At 47.6% G+C, this 19,318-nt stretch overlaps 5 protein-coding genes across 5 annotated transcripts; 2 read left to right on the top strand and 3 right to left on the bottom strand.

The window, feature by feature from the left end:
- Positions 1 to 2,997: 2,997 nt before the first annotated feature.
- Positions 2,998 to 5,616, top strand: BP5553_09582 (uncharacterized protein; the record flags this gene model as incomplete). Its single annotated transcript, XM_032018205.1, has 2 exons — positions 2,998 to 3,093; positions 3,145 to 5,616. The coding sequence occupies 2 exons, from the start codon at positions 2,998 to 3,000 to the stop codon at positions 5,614 to 5,616; spliced, it is 2,568 nt and encodes an 855-aa protein (XP_031865504.1).
- Positions 5,617 to 6,587: 971 nt separating this feature from the next.
- BP5553_09581 (Uncharacterized protein) lies at positions 6,588 to 7,666 on the bottom strand (the record flags this gene model as incomplete). Its single annotated transcript, XM_032018204.1, has 2 exons — positions 6,588 to 6,741; positions 6,819 to 7,666. The coding sequence occupies 2 exons, from the start codon at positions 7,664 to 7,666 to the stop codon at positions 6,588 to 6,590; spliced, it is 1,002 nt and encodes a 333-aa protein (XP_031865503.1).
- A 343-nt stretch (positions 7,667 to 8,009) lies between these two features.
- Positions 8,010 to 8,738, bottom strand: BP5553_09580 (FMN-binding split barrel; the record flags this gene model as incomplete). Its single annotated transcript, XM_032018203.1, has 1 exon — positions 8,010 to 8,738. One exon carries the CDS (start codon positions 8,736 to 8,738, stop codon positions 8,010 to 8,012), a length of 729 nt encoding a protein of 242 aa, XP_031865502.1.
- A 3,048-nt stretch (positions 8,739 to 11,786) lies between these two features.
- On the top strand, positions 11,787 to 12,674 carry BP5553_09579 (uncharacterized protein; the record flags this gene model as incomplete). The annotated part of the gene is made up of 2 exons (XM_032018202.1): positions 11,787 to 12,033; positions 12,178 to 12,674. The coding sequence occupies 2 exons, from the start codon at positions 11,787 to 11,789 to the stop codon at positions 12,672 to 12,674; spliced, it is 744 nt and encodes a 247-aa protein (XP_031865501.1).
- A 1,897-nt stretch (positions 12,675 to 14,571) lies between these two features.
- On the bottom strand, positions 14,572 to 16,710 carry BP5553_09578 (p-loop containing nucleoside triphosphate hydrolase; the record flags this gene model as incomplete). Its single annotated transcript, XM_032018201.1, has 5 exons — positions 14,572 to 14,912; positions 15,004 to 15,495; positions 15,547 to 15,987; positions 16,048 to 16,241; positions 16,298 to 16,710. 5 exons carry the CDS (start codon positions 16,708 to 16,710, stop codon positions 14,572 to 14,574), a joined length of 1,881 nt encoding a protein of 626 aa, XP_031865500.1.
- Between the last annotated feature and the right edge of the window lie 2,608 nt (positions 16,711 to 19,318).

Genomic DNA, 19,318 nt, shown 5'->3' with positions numbered 1-19,318 from the left:
CGGCGCTTAACTAGTTCTGTCAACTAGCTTCGGCTATAGTATATTCAAGCGATCTCTTCGCCGATCCCGTGACTTCCTCTAGACACGCTCCCTAACAGGGGTGTACGCTCCTGACACTTGCTGTTTGATACGAGTGTGTGTGACAACAGGGAGAAACTTGCGCCGTTCACAGGCTAAAATCAGATTATTCAGCCAGGCTGGAGAGAAAATTGCAGCGTCTGGGCACTGTACAATTGAAAATGAGTAGTAGCTGCAACTAAGACGATTTGTGCCTATTGGGATTACTTGGTAACAGGTAGAACTAATCTCAACTGTGAAAATGAAATTGACATAGAGCTATATTAAGTTTGAGGGCACCTGCAAGTTGTGGAACAAAATAGCACTAGCTATTGATAGGAAAAATGAAAAGATTAACCTCTAAAGTAGGTGAGATAAGTGAGGATAAGCGTAGGATGCCCGTTGACGAAGTAATAAAGTATGTAGACGCGGATGTAGATGCGGATACAGACGCAGGTACCCATTCACACTCCTGCTCTGCTTGTACTGTGCACAGCAGCAAACAGTGCTTGCACTCGAGGATCGCAACGCTGTCGCGACTCTTCTCTCGGTCATCTCCATGACGATTTGGCAAATCCGCGTACCTGGGCTCTCTACGAAGCACCGCACGCTGTACTCTGTACTGCGAAGAGGGCTTGCGGATGGCGTCAAACCAAGGGCCTGGGAGGCTACAAATGGATGCCGATCCTTCAGCCTTACTCGTACTGTCAATGTCCGTGCCTGGATCAACCACGGCCACGTCTCCCACTACGAAGTGGAATAATAATCACGCCTCGAAAACGCCGGCATACGCATCACAATACTGTACTGTACTGTACTGCTGCATTAATATTATGGTGAGCGTCAAGATGTATTTATTATACACGGTCCCAGAATCCGAGGTGACATGGGTTTCCTGGTCTGGCAACGAGGGACGGTATCATTGCTCGCCCTACGCAACAGGTTTCTCGCCGGCCTCTGCGAACTGCAGCCCAGTGGCGGGAGCAATCTGCAATCTCCAGCGCTCTGGATTAGGGCGTACAGGTAGGGGCAGGCGAGGGCCATGGATCACATCACCGTGCAGTGCTTCGCACCTCGTACATGTGCTGTACATGTACATCGAGCCACGATGGGCTTCAATCCCAGGGATGCTTGCCAACCACTGGTGGCACTGGGAGATTAACCGCTCTGGCACAGTACGTGGGGCGAATCGCCCCTCCGCCCCTCCGCCCACACCGCTACGCCCTGATGCCTCGACGGAATATTTGAACAACAACAAGATGGATGGCTTGGGGGGATGGGGTACTGTACCGTACAATCCCCAAGAAACAGGGCGCTCCGTTGCTGCTACCAGTTTGCTGATGCTTCTTCATGCGAAGTACAGTACAGACTCACCGCAGCGGATGGGACCCAAACCAGAGCAACGATCTAGACTATTATTACCGCACGAGTACGATTACGGGGTATTATGGATCATTATTTCTTATTGACGCTTAGGGAGCATCGGCACGCTCGGAAATCCTCCGAAATCGATAGCCTGGTTGGTGCCCCGGGAGTTTACTCGAGCGTCGCGATCTGACTGGTGAAGAACACGCCTTGTCCATCCTTTTTCATCCCATCTTTGCGCCTCGGCGCTCAGCTTCCCTGCGCCGTGAGTCTGTTTAGAGTCTGGAGAGTCTCTGGAGCCTTGGAGACTCGCGACTCTCGAGCCTAGAGTTCCCCCGTGCCTGGCGCTGGTGATGCTTGATTGGCGGATTGGCACGCAAATTTGCCAGAAAGGGCTCTAGCCAGGCACGCGGCGATAGCTTGATAACAGCGTCCGGCGTGGGTAAAACAGCAATCTGCCAACATCTGCCCCTGCAGCGCCCGGCTTCTCCCCAACTCTCCTCTCAACACCAGGAAGAATAATACTCGTACCGACGAAGTATATCGACATCATCAGCGGAGCAGCACGCAGCGCTGCTCCGCACTCGTGCTTCTGTCCGGATTACTTCCTACGGCTGCGACGGTTCGCACCAGTGTGGACGTTCTGCGAGCACGTTGGTTAGCAGCACACGTTTGAGCCTCCGGTCTCTCCCCTTGACTCCACGCCAACAATCAGCTTTCACCGTGCCTCGTGTACGATTACGGTTACAATTACAATCATGCGTTCCGCGTGTCAGACTGTCGGGCCTCTAGAGTAGCGTCACCGCCGCCACCACGGAGTAGCCAGCCATAATCATGCCAGAGTGGGCAACCCCCAGCGCCAACGACCACCGTTGAGGCGTCCAGCGTCTTGGACCAGACCGAACTTCGTACCTGCGCCCCTCCATGCGGCGCTAGCTGCTACTGTACATGTACCTGGCGATGTTGGCGACGGGCGTCCCATGTCCCGATACTCCGCATATAGTCGTATACAGAGTATTCTATATTTCATCTGGGTCTTGAGCCCATTTTGGCTACATGCACCGGCTCTGTCAAGCTTTACCGAGCCCTATCATCGCTACTGTCTCGTCTACTTCTCTCCTACGTTGCTTTTATTGCTCCGTACTTGTACTCCGTACCTGGCTCCCCTTTGAATTTGACGACCTGACGCACCTGAGTGGTCCCGCTGTTGGTCTCTAGATCACATCTCCGAGTCCCCCCCCCCCTAAAACGTTCGGTTGCGGCGGGATATCTGAGTGGCTTTGGTGAGCAAATCACAATGCCTACTCGGACTAAGCTGCATCCAGCACGTCCTTGGTGATGGGACCTTTCCCTTTTATTCAATATCTCTTCTCTCCGTCTTTCCCTCCTTTCCTCTCTCTCTCTCTCTCTCTCCACATCTTCAACTATCCCCCCCCCTCCCCCTCGCCCCTCTAACGGCCATTGTGCTGTGCAAACGTTTGTTTGCGTCCTTTCGTTGACGATCTAGTCATTACGCTCCTTCCCGGCTTCGGCCATACCACGATCATTTTTATTTAATCTACCACAATCATTATAATGTTCTCCACCAAGGCAGTCGTCAGCGCTACTGCTGTCTTCTCCTTAATCGCAGCAGCTTCGGCCGCCTCGCCGGCAAATGTCGCCGTGTACTGGGTAGGTTTTAAGGAATTTCGTTTATCTAAATCAGAAACTGATGAAGGATAGGGCTCGGGAGCTGGGCAAGATCGGCTTTCGACATTTTGTGATGAATCGTCCATCGATATAATTCCCATTGGTTTCATCACTAATTTCCCAAATGAAGGCAATGGCTTCCCGGTACAGAACTTCGGGAATGCATGCTGGGGTGGCAGCGTTTACTATGGACCAGGCCCCGACCATAGCAAAGACCAACTGTGGACGCAATGCCCTACCGTGCAGGATGATATTCCGTACTGCCAAGCCAAAGGGAAGAAGGTCTTGCTCTCACTTGGAGGAGATAATCCGTCCTACCAACTTAAAGGAGCAGCTGCAGGTGTCGCTTTCGCAGATTTCCTGTGGGGGGCATATGGGCCTTGGACCAAGGCATGGGCAGATGCTGGAGGCATTCGTCCTTTGGATCGCGGCTCTTCAAACACTTCTTCGGTCACCATTGATATTGATGGCTTTGATTTTGATATCGAACACACATCCGATGGTAAAGTTCTCATTATAGGACGCGTGATTGATGCTAACAGTGCTTCAGATAACCAAGTGGGTTTCATTGCTTGTATCACCAGACTTCGGCAACTTTTCAAAACCAACCCCAAGAAGCAGTACATCATTTCCGGAGCTCCTCAATGTCCTCTCCCTGAAGCAAATATGGGCGCTATGATCGCTGCTGCTCAGTTCGACATTTTGTGGATTCAGTTCTACAACAATCCCTCCTGCAGCGCACGTAGTTGGGCGAATGCCAATCCAAATTACGCCACCACCAAGAAAGAATCGTCCCTGAAAACCTTGAACTACAACAACTGGAAGACCGTAGTCCAGGCTGGTGCGAGCAAGAACGCTAAGATCTACATTGGTCTTCAAGGCGCTCCTCCAACTGGTGCCGATTGCAAACCCCAAAACGCTGGCGACTACATCAGTGCCGTAGAGGCTAACAACCTCATCTCCGCTTATAGGCAGGATAGCCAGTTTGGAGGTGTTATGCTGTGGGAAGCGACAACCTCGAGGAATAATGCTTGCAACTGTGCGAAACCTTACTATCAAATCATCAAGGAGAGCTTGAACGGGCAAACGCCGCCTGCCATATGCTCCACAGTGACATCCACGACCAGCAAGGCATCTTCAACGTCGTCGACTTCATCCACGACCAGCAAGGCATCTTCAACGTCGTCGACTTCATCCACGACTAGCTCGTCAACCTCCTCCACGACTAGCTCCTCGACCAGCTCCTCGACCTCCTCGACCAGCGCTTCGACCAGCTCCTCGACCAGCTCCTCGACCTCCTCGACTAGTTCCTCGACCAGCTCTTCGACCAGCTCCTCGACCTCCTCGACTAGTTCCTCGACCAGCTCNTCGACCAGCTCCTCGACCTCCTCGACTAGTTCCTCGACCAGCTCTTCGACCAGCTCCTCGACCTCCTCGACTAGTTCCTCGACCAGCTCCTCAACTTCCTCTGAGGCTACCATCTCGTCGACTTCCTCAACTTCGTCCTCAGCGGGTCTATCAAGCACTTCTGCCACAACGTCTTCCTCAACATCCTCTGCTACCAGCTCAAGCACCTCCTCCGAGGCAAGTTCGAGCAGCACGGAAAGCAGTAGCACTCCAGGAGGCGGCGTCACTTCATCCAGCAGCAGCTCCATCCCCCCTGTCTCGAGCCCACCCACGTCTAGCTACCCGACAACTGCCCCGTACCAGAACACCACCATAGCCCAACCAACTACCGTTGACTCGAGCTACGGGCCATCCACCACCTCAACAGTATACACGACTTCCGTGTATACCGTGACATCTTGCGCCCCCACAGTGACCGACTGCCCAGGCAGACTTGGATCTGTAACAACGGAGGTCATTGCCCTGTACACCACGGTGTGCCCCGTGACCAAGTCTACTCCTGCTCCTTCTCCGCCTCCCACCGTGTACACCACCTCAACTGTATATACTACCAAGGTTTACACAGTCACTGCCTGTGCTCCCTCCGTTACAGACTGCCCAGCCAAGATAGGAAGCGTGACAACCGAGACCGTTGCGCTGTATACAACAGTCTGCCCAGTCGGATCGATCCCAACAGGCGCTCCAGGCAACCCCGTCGGCAGCCTCATAACCACAGTCATCAAAGCAAGCACCAGCACATACACTAGCACCGTGATCGTCCCGGCAGCTCCAGCCACATCCATCGCAGTGGTAATCCCCATCCCAGCCTCACCTCCTTATCCCCGGCCAGAAACCAACTCCAAGCCGGGTAAGCAACTTGGAACTGGAACCGCGGTGTCATATGCTCCAAGTTCTAGCTTGGTAAAGATTGTCTCCACCCCTGCGGCTGTGGTACCTATTACTCCTGTGGTGGCTGTCACCTCGCCTGTGGTCAAGCAGCCGACAAGCAGCAGCGCTGTGACAACCCCGATCCAGCAAGCATCTTCCGGCAGCAGGGTGGCCGGTTCGCTAGTGATGGGTAGCGTGGCTATTTTGGCGGTTTTTGGATTCATGTTGTAGGGTATTATTCAACTGTTTAGATGATTTGGATTCTGGATATTGGTTTCTGTAAAACTAAAATGGCAGAATGCATTTATACGAGTGGATATCAATCACGTTTAGTAGATACAATGATTTTTTCATGTATTTGTATCTGTATTTATGACTACGACATTTTCATGTTCTAATTCTTGATATCCGTCTTCCCTATTTGTGAGCTACTCGTGATCACCTTGGGTGGTGTCGTTTAGAGCTTGCCGAAAAATATCTTCAATGATTTACCTTTCTTAATAGCATCCCCAGGGCGCCTATCGAAGACCGAATCCCGAAGCTATATTTGGTTGAGATGTTCCATATTGCTTTGCCAACGGTCTTACCGCAGTTGCAGCCTAAGCCAGCGTCACATATAAACTACCATACCATAAAGTACTAGCTAGATCCTCTACAGTCCGCTGCCCTAGCAATCTCGCCCTTGAATCATGAAAGACCCCGGGTAGTCCGTATTGTGGGCCCTGAAAACCAGCGAGACACCGACAGCACTAGACACCACCACCAACATCGACATCATTAAAAGTCTGACTGATACTCCAAGCCATTACCATCAACCAAAATCTGCACACCAAGCCCAATCTTTGTCCACTTCTTCAAATGTACCTATCCTCCAAAACCGAAGAAGACTGGCTTTTCCTACTTGCATCCGTGCTGGAAGGTATACCTCTTCTCTACATCATAATCGATATACAACTTCTGAGTTCTTCGGCTTCTGAGCCCTCGGCTCATTTTTCTTGGCCGGACGGAATTTCTCGGATATTCAGAGAGCTCTCGGGCGGGGTAGCAAAACTGTCGTACGAGTTATAATATTAGGCTATAGATCGTCGGATTTTATACAAAAGGGTATAGAGGGGTAGAGTAGAGATAGTTCTTTAATCAAAGTACTTCTATTTATATTCGTGATAATATCTGAGATAAAACTATATAGTTACTAGAAGGTATTAATTATATCCTAGAAAAGTAGCAATCATCCTGTCAATCTGTTCACTGTCTTCTTTGCAAGCACCAGTGCCAGCCGCGTGGCCCCAAATTGTCTCCAGTATCTCAAGTGTCCCCAGTTTGAGATAGTTTAGCTCAATCGCAGATTCTTCAGGCCTAGTAAAATGATATATGTCAGTGACGGTTATATACTTCAAATTCATCTCTAAGCGGAGTTCTGTTAGAAGGCTTACGAAAAATAGTAATCCCTTCTCGAGGCTATTACCAATACCCTTCCTGTAATATCCTCTAGAGCCTTTACATAACTCCCGTCGTCTCTCAACGCTCCTACATCCCCGAGCTGCCACATCTTCACTAGTGCTAAAAGATCTGCGGCATTCCAACCTTTGAACGCGCTGTCATACATCTCGATGAACTCGGAAATGGTTTCAAGCCCCAGCACAGTTCTAAATAACTCCTTCTTAAACCAGGCAGAACTCGTCGACCACGCACAAGTCACCTTTCCGTAGCCATGTAGTCCCGCTGTTAGCTCTATACCTTGCTGTCTAGCCTTTTCTATTGAATAGCCAGCACTGCTCCTCAGCGCAGCGGCGGTCCCATCAAGCAACGTGTAGTTGAAAGGACTTGTCCGTGCAGAACCGCAGATCACCACAGCGCTCTTGACAAAGTCAGGACGCATACACATCCAATAATAAGCTTGCTGTCCACCCATGCCAAACCCTATGACAGCTTCCAGCTCGTTGATATTGAGGTGCTTGGTGAAAAGTTCGTGGGATGCGTTTACGCAGTCCTGGTAGAGCGGTTGTGGAAAGGTGACGGTGTTGGATGGACTAGAAGATTCTCCGTTGCCGAGCATCGCGACGACTACCACATGGTAATCTTTCAATGCGCCAGAAGTAAAGTTGTTGGTGGTATTGATGTGACTATGCTCAGACGTCGGGACGCAAACCGCTCTCGGAAGGGTCGAATTAAAAGAGCGATAAGCGACGCGGACAGGAAGACTGCGACCGGTGTTGAAAAGGAATGAGGGAATGGAATAGTATTGAATCCCAGTTGGGTCATAAGGCTTGGGAGAATTCATCGTTTTGACACGCTCGAAGTATTGTTCAATATGATACTTCTTGAAACAGACAGCCTCTCATCCGCGACAACAGCGTACAATATAAGGTTGGTTCTTGTGTCGAAGTGGATGGAAGGAGTAAGGGGAGCTAGATTTCTAGCCGATATATTTGTGATTCGCCAATTTGACAACAAGATGACTATGATTGGCCACTTTGACAGCAAGATGGCTGCTATTGGTTAGTACAACAACTGGATAATTTTAATGGTGCAAATGGAAGGAAACCTCTTCTATACTACTGCAATTTCGCTATCTGTTTAGCATGGTTCTTACCATGAGCTTTGACCATCTCTCGTCTGTCTATTCAGTTCACTACCTCAACTTCAGCGGCATTAGAAAATGCCCTATACTCCTCCTCCCCAATCCCTGCCAATTTTGACTCCTCAACCTTTCCACCCTTCAATCCATAAAGCTCCTGAAAACTCATAATCATGGGGCGCCACTTGTTAGGATCAATCCGATTCTCCCGTCCCTCCATTCTGATGTCTTCATGGACATGAGTCCTCAACACCTTAACCTCCAACGCAATAAAACCCTTGGTATCTGCGTCCTGCATCATCTCATATACCCCAACAAGTTCCGCTTCCATCTGTGCCGGACACTCCATGATCCTGGCAGGGCGAACCAAATCCGATTCGAGCGGCGTCAACTTGGCATGTCCGAATTTGTCATGAACATAGACATAACCATTCATCCTCTTGAAATATTTGTACCCCTCATCTGGCTGTGCCGTTAGGATCTCCGCAGAGCCCGTGGTTCGAGCGAGAGCGTTCACTACGCCGGCCATGCTATCTGAAGCTAGATTGAGGACGCACTGCTTAGTACGGAGAAGATTGATAGTCGTTTGGGAAATGGCGCCGAGCCCGAGCATGCAACGATTTCCGAGCCACCAAGCAGAAGACATTGGGGCTATGTTGAAGGTGAGATCTGGATTTTCGGTAGTGATCAGAACGACAGGCGTACCCCAGTAAAAGATCGCCGGAGAGATAGTCTGATGTTTTGGAACAGGTTCGTCGGTCTGAATTGATGCCATAGTGCCGGTTGTGTAAGGAAAGCTCACTCTGAGAAGGTAGTTCCTAGATAAATGACAGTTTTGCAGTACCAGAGTGCTGAGAACGAGAACTGAGTTTGGTATTTGATAATGAACAATGGGAGAATAAAGTTGTCTTATATATATCTGATCTCAGAGTGTTGTCATAGCTCTCATCCCTGGTAAATCAATACCAATATCCGCGGTTAGTAGCACAGCTGCACAAGAACCTGAGCTATGGTGGAGCAGAGATAAAGCAGTTAACTCCAACTCATCACCTCAACTAGAATCCTAACTGGCAACATTACCAACAATGCAGAAATACCCATGCAACAGCGGAAGTAATACACGAAAAAGCCTAAAAAATAAAACCTTTGCGAATATATAATTGGTTACTTTAAAAGCATAGATGTCTGCTCTCAATGAGAGACACGTACCTGCGAGTCACAAAACGAGTCACAAAAGGATCATCCAGTAATCAGCTTGCCAATATCCACAGATAGTAGCTCAACTAATGCAATGGATAAGATATAGTAAGCGGAGACAAAGCGGTGAGTATCGCAAGTCTCTGAGTCGAGAGAGTTGAGATGCAGCGGAGTTCCCACTCCTCTAGTAGCACTACTTTCAAATTGACCAATCAGTGCGTTAACTTCAAGACTATATGCCATTATCAACACCCGTTCGAATCTCCACCACGGCGCAGTCTCACTAAGGCATCATCCTCTTTTTGAGAAGCATCATGTACGCCAAATCCATGCTAGGTTGCAACTTCAAAACTCTGCTTCAGGCTGGAAAGCCCTCGTGACCCGTGATCCTACCGCCGTGAACGCGTTCATCTACGTCGTCAAGACAGCCCGTATCTACTGCCGCCCAACATGCCCGGCATGCCTCGCTCGCCGTACCAATGTTTGCTTCTTTGATGGGCCCGCTAAAGCGCGAGAGCTGGGCTTTCGGGCCTGCAAGCGGTGCAAGCCTGACCTGGCGGTATATGACCCATAGGGCGAATTTGTTGACCAAGCGTGCTGACAAGTAGCAGGTGCAGGCAAGGGTTTGCAGCCTGCAGAGTTGGCTGCGAATGTAGGAAATTCGAAAAGCTACTTTCATCGAGTCATACAAGATAGTGTGGTACACCGCCGACGGATGCTAGTGGCCTACTTGACAATACCTCCGTCTTGGAAGTTGTAAGAACCGGCCGGTGATCCAACCTTGCTTGAGAAGCTGGTGCTAGAGGAATAGAGGGTAGAAGCACCAACAAGAGCAGAAACTGGACTATAATCATTGCTAAGTCTGTTTCAAGGAACTCTACAGGATTCGGGTTTGGTGATACCGGTAAGTTTCTTGCCGCGCTTTATTGCTCTTCTCTTTTCTCTTGGCGAAAATACATCGTATTCCACTTCTCTTCTGCTTGCACCCCCCTCTCCCTCCTCGCCAGCGTCAACAAGCTGCTGATATCTTCCCTTGCTTGTGAATCTCTGCATTGGGATATCCGGGAATGTAGTCGTACTGGCTACATTGCCAAAGGAGAGTGCCCGTATAGCTGCGGTGACGGTATATATTTAAGGAGAAGAAGAAGTAAATAACGCCTTGTCACATAGGGGTGAGTTATGGTGTTATGGTATACAGATGATTGCCGTTACGGATTAAATTCGTCGAATGGTTGGGTGTTGTGACTCCTGTCAGGTGGGGGCTAGCGACCGCCTTTGGTGGAATCATTTGCGTGCTTATGAGACGAACATGCAAGGCTAACAGGGCTGCGGGTTGAGGAGAAATGTGTTGGAGTAGAGGTGGTCTTTATAAGAGAGAGCGGTATCGCGAGATATAAATATAGCCATCAGGAAGGAGGGAAAATTAAGACGACGTTTAGTCAACAATCTGGCCGAAACAGGGGGGAATCATAATCACGTGACTGTAGATGAGAAATCCTCTTCCAGCGTTTGAATTAATTAACTCAGTATAAGCTATAAGCTTCTTCGTAGCAACGGGCTCTCCAAATATCTCGAACTGTGAAAAGAATTGAAAATTATAGCTGTTGAAGGGGTGTTGTTTGGAACTGGGAGGATTAATTTCAGGGGTTACAAATTTGGCGAGGAAAAGTTATATGTATTTTATCTGGTTTTTTCTAGAATTATCGCGAATAAACTTTGATATCTTCATAGATCTGAATATTGAAACTCTTCCTTAAAGCACCACAGGCCCTGAAACGGTCCAAAAATTGTGATACATACTACCTCAGTCGGTCGGTCTTAATCTTGATCTGCGCATTTACAGTCTCAGCAGATGAAATGTGTATTTGGAGCTATTTCCCTATAGCCGAGCATGATTCATACTGCGGATCACGGTTTATCTAGTATTGATGAGGCTCATATAGCAAAATATAATTCGGATAATATTTTTGAGGCTAGAATTTAGAATAAATCTCTCGTCATATGTATCAAACTTCAAAACCATGCCACTAACACCTCTGATCAACCAAATTTCCTCTATTATCGAAAATCATACCTTCCTTCTCTAACAAAGCTTCTTCATCGCCTGGTTTATCCCTGGTGGTGTATCCTGTGGTTCGCCTTTAAATCCTCCAATTGCCGATAGGGAGTTACCGTCATGACTGATGGTTGTTTTCAATGAATATTGGAAGATTAGTCGAATCTGAAGAAGTAGAATTAAATAAACACGATTTGTGTTTTCATGAGAGTTTCAATCCTCAGGTTGAGGAAGTTGTCCTTCCAGTTAGTGCCTAGTGATTGGTCACTTTAACAGCAAGTAGGATGAGTCATCCATCTGGACCTCATCATTCTCTCTTATTCGTGAATTTCATCGCAACATAGATTAAGATCCTTTTTGTTTTACCTGGCTTGTCTACCCTCTTTTGATTGATACCTAGGCTGTAGCATAACGACCAAAATTGTCTGAGAGAAAGCCTCGTTCCGCTATTTAATCAAAGTCTCGATTCCCTATCAGCAAATATCAATCTGAAACCCCAATTCATGCTCAATTCGGCCAAACATTTAAATAAACTCAAATCTTTCGCCAAACACCCTTCGTTCATAGATCATGGCCCAGTCTTCCCGCAACCCATCCTTCAGCACTCCATCATCACGCTGGGCCGCCCTCGTTACACGCAACCCAGCCGCAACAAATTCATTCGTCTACTCAGTAACAACTACAAATATCTACTGTCGCGCAGATTGTCCGTCCCGACTTGCAAGAAGAGCAAATGTGAAATTTTATGAAAGTGCTATTGAGGCTGAGAGGGAGGGGTTCAGAGCTTGTAAACGATGTCGACCGGAGGTGGGAAATGGTTAGTTGGATTTTGCTTTGGGATTGATTGAGTAGTTTTTCAGTTCGTCACTTATATGACTTTTCCCTGGCTTCCCTTCTTCCTTTCTTTCTATCCTGAGGATCCCTCTAGCTTTGAATAATTGCTGACAGCTTGGTAATTCAGGCGTGGAAAGAGACCCGCAGGTTCTAGCAGTGCAGAAAGCGAAGAAGTTGATTGAAGACGAGGGTAGGTGTGAGGAGAAGAAGTGGACTGTGAAAGATCTAGCAAAAGAGGTGGGGTTGACAGAAAGTCATTTTTGTAGAGTTTTTAAGAAGGTTACCGGGATGCGGGTTGGTGAGTATAGGACTTTTGTTAGAGGAAATAGAGATGCTGTTAACGCAGTAACGAGGAAGGGAAGTGATATTGGTGATGGAAGGATGGAAGAATTGAACGAGATGGTAAGCCCTTTGTTGTCAGGGCCGACTCAGCCTTGGGACCTGGATCTAGACACGATCGAAATGATTGAAAGTGACAAAGATATGGAAATGTTCGATTTTGCGAATTATAGGTTTGATTTTCCTACGAAAAACACATTGAATTTATCAATAGGACAAAGCGATGAAGATTGTTTCGAATTTCTGGACTTCGATTTTGAAGACCCCGGAAAACATGTAGTCTAATTTTGAGTGCGAGAACAATCTTTAGATAAAAGAGTAGTTTATGACTATTATTGAAAAGAAATTATAGCTAATATATAATAGAGCTTTTTGTCTGTTGAAAATCTGAGTTGATATTAAAGATTTTAAGCTTTAGAATACTATTAAATATGTAGAGTGTAGTCCTTTAAACTACTTGGAAAAATCTAGAATACTAAAACAGTAAGCAAGGGAGATATAACAAGGTACCCTTTTTTCTTCTACTAATAAAAGATTTAGACTTCTGTAATAGTAAGATAGTAACATTTCTATAAAACAGGCTCTCTTCTTCCTCTACCGACTCTACGATTCGATATTATTATACACAAGATAATAACGTAGCAAACTCAAAAATCTATTAACCTAACAAACTCTAATTAAAATGAAACTAAAGATTAGTTGACTAGTGCTGTCGCACCTGTCTTTAAAACAGATTCTTTACTGAAAAGGATATCAAAAAAGTAAGCTATGTTTTCATAATCCTCTTCCTTACTAGATACTCCTTTTGTACCTTATATATACCCCCGAGCTAAAAACAGTAAAACTCAAGGATCCCAAAGGATCCTATAGAAAACCCAAAGTTAGTATGTTTTTAAAGAGTGAGAGGTTTAGACTTATACAGCTTCGCTGTCGTGCCCTTATAGAAAACGCAACACTGTTTAGGGTTTTAGCAAGGGAAACAGCGTCTGATAGTGCGGCTTATCTTTTGTGCCTTTTTGTATACTCGATCCAGGCTTCGAGCACTGGAGAAGTGATTGTTATACTATTGATATTATTCGACAAGTAGAAGACATTCCATTTATTAAGTTAAATAACTATAGGCTATGAAATTGTAAGTGAATGTCGGAGTGACAATTCGGTTCTAGTATTAAAAGGGAGTTAAAGTAGTTTCGTTAGCGAGGGATTTAGGAGTCTTCAATTTTTAGAGAGATAAAAGTAGGTTTTATATATTTGTTAATTATACTTATCTAAAGCTATTATAGGAATTCTCCCTCCTAAGCCTATTGATTATAAAAGATTCCTATGTCGTTTGAGAAGAAATAAAACTCTATCGCCAGGTTAGCAGTCCGGATTGATGGCACTCCCTACGATATTACAGTTATCTTCGAGATCGAAATAACTACTGTTGAAATCGTCATCGTCGCTATAGTGGTAATCTACAATATCGTCATCGAAATCAAGGTGCTGTTTATCGTCCAAAGTAGTCTAGATGGACTGGATCTGCATGTGCTTTTGCGGCACCTTTGCTGGGAAACATCGTGTGGAGCGGTTCTCCTCTTCTACAAGCGGACAGGCATGAGGACGGCGGTCTTGGTGTACCTCTCTCGCTCCTTATGCTCTCTTTGAAAATCAAATTCCAGCATATGTCGAGGGCACTCGCGGTGGCTGGGATATGAAGAAAGATTTACGACACGAGTTTCAACATCGTCTGAAGCAAAAATCTACATAATTCCTTGTAGATTCGGTGGTGGTTTAGACCCTTTGGGATTAGCTACTAATTCCTAAGCCCTGGTTAGCATCCACCTTCGTTATCACTTTGAATATCAATAAGTCAGGTCGCAGCAAGGGGCCACTTGTTTTTATGCATTTGCTTTTATCTTTGCTACTCTAATCGCAATAATCAGCAAAGACCTATTACGTTCAGCTTGCATCGACAAAAGATTTCCACCTGCCCAACTTCCAGGAGTCCTTGTCCACAGCAAGGCCATTCCCTTCCATTGCAGGTATCATGGGATAAGGCGAAGATAGAAAATGCCTATGCATTTGATTGCAAGAGACATATGCGCCCCCTTCCTGTGTAGCATGGAGATGGCTAGATCTCCAGTCTATACGTTGTATAAAACCAGAGAGTATAGCTGCAAGCCACACGAGGTCAGAGAATCTACCATCCAGCACCACCGCCACCAGAGGTTGTACCCCAAGCGTCAGCCGAAGCAGGTGCGGCATCTGGCAAAGCCGCAGGAGCAGCGTCGTCAGTACCCCATCCTGCACCAGCACCAGCATCTGCCTCGGCATCTCCATCATCAGAGTCGGCCTCGAACTGAAGGGTGTTGATATTGCCTTGTCCAGGAACAAAACCTTCAGGAATGTATTGCGTCAGGAAGTCGGGGATAGGCTGTTCGGTCTCCAATAAAGTCTTCACCAAGATCTCAGAAATATCTGCATCGCGGTCGTTGTAAAACGACGTAGCCAAGCCGTCATTACCAATTCGACCGGTACGACCTAGTAATTTTGTTAGCCTACTAGACTCTTAAACACTATCATTGCATTCCTAAATATAGGAAAGGATTTCGCGAAGTTTTAGGAAACTTACCAATACGATGGGTATACTCGTCGATACCACCAAACTGGGGAGATGGCAAGTCATAGTTGATGATATGGTTGACGTTGCCGATGTCAAGACCACGAGCTGAGACACCAGTTGCAATGAGGACTGGGCATTTACCCATGCGGAACGCACGGATGGAATCCTCCCGCTCACGCTGGGTGCGACCACTGTGAATAGCAGTGCATGGAATCTTCAAGTTGAAAAGATAATCATCAACCTCGTCACAAGCGCGCCTGCTGTTGACGAAAACGATGGTCCGAGCTGGGGGAAGAGACATAAGGAGGTCGAGAAGAGCTTGTTTCTTCTGAGCAGACTCGACCCAGACGATATCCTGCTTGATATTCTTGTGGGTGCTTCCTGCACGACCAACTCGAATGCGTACATGATCATTAGCAAGATGCTTGCCGGCGAGAGCACGGGCCTCCTTGGGAAAGGTGGCCGAGAACATCATGTATTTGATATTGCCTTCCTCCTGGTCTATTTTCTTGGTTAGAATGCGTATGAAGGTTTATTTGGGCTGAGACGTACCACCGCCAGACATGATATTATTCAACTCGGTCTCCCAGTCGGAGTGCAGCATCTCATCAGCCTCGTCAATGATCATATAACGCAGGCGCTTCAATGTCAGTACGTGAGGGCGGTTGATAAAGTCACAAAGACGACCTGGAGTACCAATCAGGACATCGCAACCCTTCGCAAGTTGCATTATTTGCTCAACCACAGGCCCACCGCCGTAAACGACGCATGGGCGAAGCATGGTACGATAACAGAACCGACGAGCCTCATCGAAAATCTGGGTTGCGAGCTCACGGTTTGGGCAGACAATGAGAACAAGCGGTTCAGCTCGAACAGGCGGAGTAATACCAGGTTGAAATGTGACCGGGTTGGGACGAGGAGCCGCAAGTTTCTTGGCCTTGCCCATCAACCTTGACAATACGGGAATCAAAAATGCAGCGGTCTTTCCTGACCCTATTTCCCATCCGAAGTTAGTAACTAAGCTACCAGAGAAGAGCGACATAGCCAACATACCGGTCTGAGCACAAGCCACGATGTCATATCCCTTGAAGACTGCAGGCAAGCAGTATTGTTGAATGGGAGTTGGGACAGCATAACCGGCCAACTTCACATTCTCCAACATAGCTGGGTGCAGGCCTGCATCCTCAAACTTCCGAACGGGATCAATGCGAACTTCGCCCTCCTGAGTGACATGAAGCATAGCAATGCTAGAGCAGAGTTAGCGGGTGCTCTTCCAAGGAATTAAACCAAATTAGGGACTTACTTTTGAAATTGAATGCCGGCCTTCACATGATGCTCGGAGCTGAACAGTTGCTTCTCGAGGTCAGGATGAGGTGGGCCAATGTCACCAACATCACCCTCCCACTCGTAAACAGCAGCATTGCTTGACCACTCGCCAGGGCGAAGTCCACCAACAGCACCTTGGATTCCGATCGACGGGTCCTCCATGCTGGCCTGGGCATTCTCTTCGGCGATCTCCTTGAATGACTTGTTGTAAGAAGCATAGTTGTAGCCCTCTGCAGCGGCCCAACCATGTTCCTGGGGGGTCTTAGCCAAAGTAACAGCTAGCGTAGCTGGCTCAGCAACAGCCGGGTTGGAGCCTTCGGCCTGAGCCAAGGGACCAGAGTCCTCCGCAGCCAAAGCGGTAGACATATCCTTGGTGTCCCAAGCAGACATGTTGAAATATCGACGAGACTAGGGAATAGTAAGCATGATTCAAGACAAATAGCTGTCGTCAAGGACATGTCATATAAAGAGAAGTGAAGAATATAGTATCGGAAGTTGGGGTGGACAATGGTTATATTGACCGGTGAAAATTGAAAGAGGGTGTGAAGGTATTGAGACTATGAGACTATGAGGGTATAGAATGTATGAAATTATGTCGAGGGTAAAAAGGCATAGAAGGTATGAAGATATGGGAGGTAGGGAGACATGGGAGGTAGTGAGGTATAGGAGGTAGGGAGATATAGGGTAGAGGAAGAAGACGTCAAAGGGTATGTAGGTATAACCAACCGCTGGGTTTGGTTGTGGGTATGCGACATCGATAAGCAAGGATGTAACATTATGTATTGTGGCTTATCGATCGTATGGTAGGACGAATGACGGTATCGTTTCTTACCTGTACAGTCTAGAGTCGCACCTCTGGTTGTTCTGTTGGAGGGCAATCGTTAGCAAGAGCTCATCGAGGTCCCCAACCGCTATGTCTGGGAAGGATAAGGGGTGTGGTCGGTAGATGTCGCGATGGGGGGAGTTGGCGTCATTGGAGATGAGTCCAAACAGACTGTGCATCTCCGAGAGTGAAAACGAGAGGAGAGCGGTCGAAGAACATCCTCGACAATGTAGAATGATCAAGATCGCGAGATGAGCAGCGAAGATAGCCAGACTTACGTTAGGGAAAAGGGCACTGAGGCAACGTTCTGTAAAGATCTGAAACTGACGAACTGTTGTAAAGGAGGTGAGTTAGCAAAGGCTGCGGCCGCAATGGAATCGGTAGACGAATGCGCCTCTGGGCACCTCATCCAAGAGCAAACCCTTTGGAGGGGTTCCCGACAAGTATCAACCAGAGATGATCGTTTAGATGGGCTACCAAAACTCTGCCTCAAGCGTTGATGGCAGCGCGAGGATGGGAGCAAGGCAAGGAAGCACCGCGACAAGGCTAGAACGGGGTTGGAGACTTACAGATCGAGGATTGGGGAAGGGGGCGGAGGTGTAGGAAGGTACCTAAACCCGAGAAGGAAGAAGGGACAAGGTTGAGGTGTTGATTGATATGTGGTCAATCAGCGGTGGTGGTGGTGTTGATGTTGTTGTTGTTGTGGGAAAGAAGAAGAGAATGTGCGAAGGAAGACGAAGCGCGGCGCTCTGTAGCCCTTTAGCGAATCATCCCCCTCGCACTCGCGAATGCTATAGCGATGGCGCTTCTCCTCCGCATAGCTCCAGGAGGGGTCTCGATCTCTAAGCCCTTTGAGAGTTTATCCTTTTCAACAACATCTGGAGGACTTGCATGAAACACCTCACGCATTGCACCAACCCCCACCTAGAGCTGCATTGGCGTGGCGTATGAGGAATAAGCACAGCGATGCCAGTTAACTGGGAGGAGATGCATGCACCAGGGGGTTTTCCACCGGAGAAGGCCAATGTCTTTGTCAAAGTGAGTAAGTATCATAACCCAAGGCTCAAGGAACACTGCATTGCTCTATGAACGGGTGGCTACTATGCCCTTTCAATACCTCCATCCACAGCTAGTTAACGCTTACTGACATTAGCAGTTGGAGTATAGACTTCGAGTAGTAGTGTTCAACAAGAGACCTCAAATACGAATAACTAGACACCGAGCACAGGTGGGGAAAAGGGCTACTTATCCTCTTTGGGATAAGATAGGCCTGATCTGATTTGTGTAAAACCACAGCCCCCTTTTGACAGAGTTCTTATTCGAGGGACCGCGCTCTCTGACTGAAGGACAGCCCACACTTCCATTCACAGGGCGCGCTGCCTCTGCTAAAAGAATACCTCATTTCTACCGAAGATACATTGCTAGCAGATGATTGACTTTATATCATGTCCACCTATGGTTGGGAACATTGTCTGACCACCCTGACTTTCTTACTAACAAGTGGTTCAGGACTCGCCACTGGGGAATAACAACTGCCCTCATATACGCCCCAACTACTCGCCATTATAATTCGAGGGCACAACTTATTGGATATTACTGGAAAAAACAAAGAATTTGCAACCATCTGCTACTACCCATACAATACAACTGTGAAGCGGGCGCTATGAAAGGTGGGGTTTTGTCTTGGGGTATTTGGAGCTGGAGCGTCTAACTCTTGACATATTCACCATTTGTCCATAACATCCCACTGTACCACCTACAAACGAGAAACATTCTGGGATACGCAGTCTACCGAAGACAGCAATTATGGAACCACAATCCCACTTTGTTACAGCATGAAAAACGCCAGACGCCAGACGGCAATCGGAAACACACAACCACCTAGGTCGGCTACTGGTTTAAGATATTGGAAGTTGGTGCAACTGTACCCCAAGCATGTTCACACCGCCCTCCATCACTCTAAATATGGAATACAAGATTAACAGCCAGAAGACTATAGGAAAACAAGCACATCTGGAATCAGTGCAACTGCACTCCCCCACAACTTCCATCCACCCCCGATAATAGAATTTTGTTATGGAAGATGAGATACGAGATTTACGACCGAAAGAGAAAGGGGGACACTCTGATCTATCAAGAAGCTGAGCAAGTGCAGCAACTGGTTTTGGGGGGGGG

The sequence above is a fragment of the Venustampulla echinocandica genome (genome assembly GCF_003357145.1).
Source record: "Venustampulla echinocandica strain BP 5553 chromosome Unknown scaffold_11, whole genome shotgun sequence".
Classification (NCBI taxonomy): Eukaryota; Fungi; Ascomycota; class Leotiomycetes; order Helotiales; family Pleuroascaceae; genus Venustampulla; species Venustampulla echinocandica.
The sequence above is the reverse complement of the archived record's forward strand: the minus strand, read 5'-3'. Positions and strand labels throughout refer to the sequence as shown.